General features: G+C 58.7%; 1 protein-coding gene across 1 annotated transcript in view; it reads left to right on the top strand.

The window, feature by feature from the left end:
• The first annotated feature begins 149 nt into the window (after positions 1-149).
• The window catches only part of MIF4GD (MIF4G domain containing), a 4,010-nt gene continuing 2,430 nt past the window's right edge, over positions 150-1,729 (top strand). The window contains 2 exon segments of the mRNA XM_013006276.2: positions 150-639; positions 1,492-1,520. Of these exon segments, the coding sequence (XP_012861730.1) occupies positions 558-639; positions 1,492-1,520 (111 nt within the window). The 5' untranslated portion in view covers positions 150-557.

The raw sequence follows: 1,729 nt of genomic DNA, 5'->3' as shown, positions 1-1,729 counted from the left end.
GGCCAGTTTAACCAGTCCGTGTGCTGGGAGACGCTGGCGCGGCGCGATTGGCGGACCGAGATCTGGCACTGAAGCCGGTGGAAGCGGCTTGGGGAGGTGGTTCAGACCCCTGATGGGACGGAGGGCCCGGAGCTGCCCCCCTCAGCCCTCCTTCTTGCCAGGAACCGGGCTGTGCCGGCAGCTTCCAGGCCCGTTTACCTAAGGCCAGGCCAGGCTGTCCAGAGGTGGGCAAGTCTCCAGTACCCCCTAACCACCCTCCCAGCTGGGCACCTGCCTCAGCCCAACGGGCTGTCAGCCCGGACTGTTATCGTGGCTTTCGACCTGTGTAACCCCAGACGCCTGGGCTTTCCTAAGGCGAACCGCAGGTGCCTAGTGACTGTCCGCTTGCCAAGCTTGCTGGGCTCCCAGCCAGCCTCTGAAATGCACTGCTGGCCCACGAGCCTCTGGCCTGAGCTCTGGCCAGTCCCATCTGCACACCTGAGGCTGGTCCCCTCGCCTTCTCCCCAGGTGCTGCCAGTAACCCCCATCCCAGTGAAGAGCTGCTGGGCCAGGTGGTCATGGGGGAGCCCAGTAGAGAGGAGTATAAAATCCAGTCTTTTGATGCAGAGAATCAGCAGCTACTGAAGACAGCACTCAAAGGTGAGCATGGGCACCCGCCCTGAGCGAGCGGGGTCAGAAGCCGCAGAGAAGGGAGCAGGCCCCGGGAGGTCCAGAGGGCCTGAGCCTTAGGATGGGAGTCAGTCGGAGGCTGCAGCCTGCCTGGGCCACCCTTCACAGGCGTCAGCACTGTGACACTTGAACAGCTCCCGGTCTGCAGCTATCCGGGAGTCTGCAAAACCCTTTCGGGAGCTCTGGTGGTGTAGTGGTTACACATTGTGCTGCAATCTATAAGATCCACAGTTCGAAACCAGCAAGTTGGTCTTGGAAACTCACGGGCAGTTCTACCCAGCCCTAAAGGGTCACTGAGTCCCCAGCCATTCAATGGCAGTGAGTTGGGCAAAACCCAGTTTTAAAAAGGATCTGTGGAGGGGGAGGGGAATGGGGCGCAGAGACCTAGTTCTTGCCCTTTAAGGACCTACGATTGCAGCCCTGGCTCCGTTTGGTAGCCAGCTCTCTGGAGGGTGCATCGCTCTCTGACTTGGGATAGAGTGGCTTTTTTTAGCTTGGCAGAGGGGTCCAGCGCTCATGAGACTCAGCTGGGGTTGAATGAAACATGTTGGCGGGGGAGGCACTGCCCGCTGCTTCTCCTGGAGGCCACGTGCCATCCCAGGCCGCACCCCAGGAAACTGCTGTTGGAGACAGAGCTCCAAGCTCCTCTCTCAGCCCGTCAGGGCTGTTCAGTTGGTTTTGTTGCAACCCCTCGGTCAGAACAAAACGCCATCCTCAGGTGTCCTGCGTACCCGTTCTTGCAGTCCCATGTCAGTCCATCTTGTGCAGGGCCTTCCCTTTCTCACGGCCTCTCTTTTACCAAGTGTGACACCTTTTCCCAAGGACTGGTTTTACCAGTTAGCATGTCCAAGGTATGTGAGGCAAAGTCTAGCCATCCTCACCTCCAAGAAGCCTTCTGGATGGACTTCGTCCAACACAGATTTGTGACCCGTTTGTTCTGGGAGTCCACACTTTGGTCTGGACTCTTCACCAACACCATCATGGAATGTGGCCCTCATGCCTTGTCCAGCACACACGAGGTGCCTGAATCCAGTGCAGGGTTTGGGTCAAGCACACCTCA

This window comes from Echinops telfairi, unplaced genomic scaffold (genome assembly GCF_000313985.2).
Source record: "Echinops telfairi isolate 266 unplaced genomic scaffold, ASM31398v2 ScPeMD7_7458;HRSCAF=8496, whole genome shotgun sequence".
In the NCBI taxonomy this organism is placed as follows: domain Eukaryota; kingdom Metazoa; phylum Chordata; class Mammalia; order Afrosoricida; family Tenrecidae; genus Echinops; species Echinops telfairi.
The sequence above is the reverse complement of the archived record's forward strand: the minus strand, read 5'-3'. Positions and strand labels throughout refer to the sequence as shown.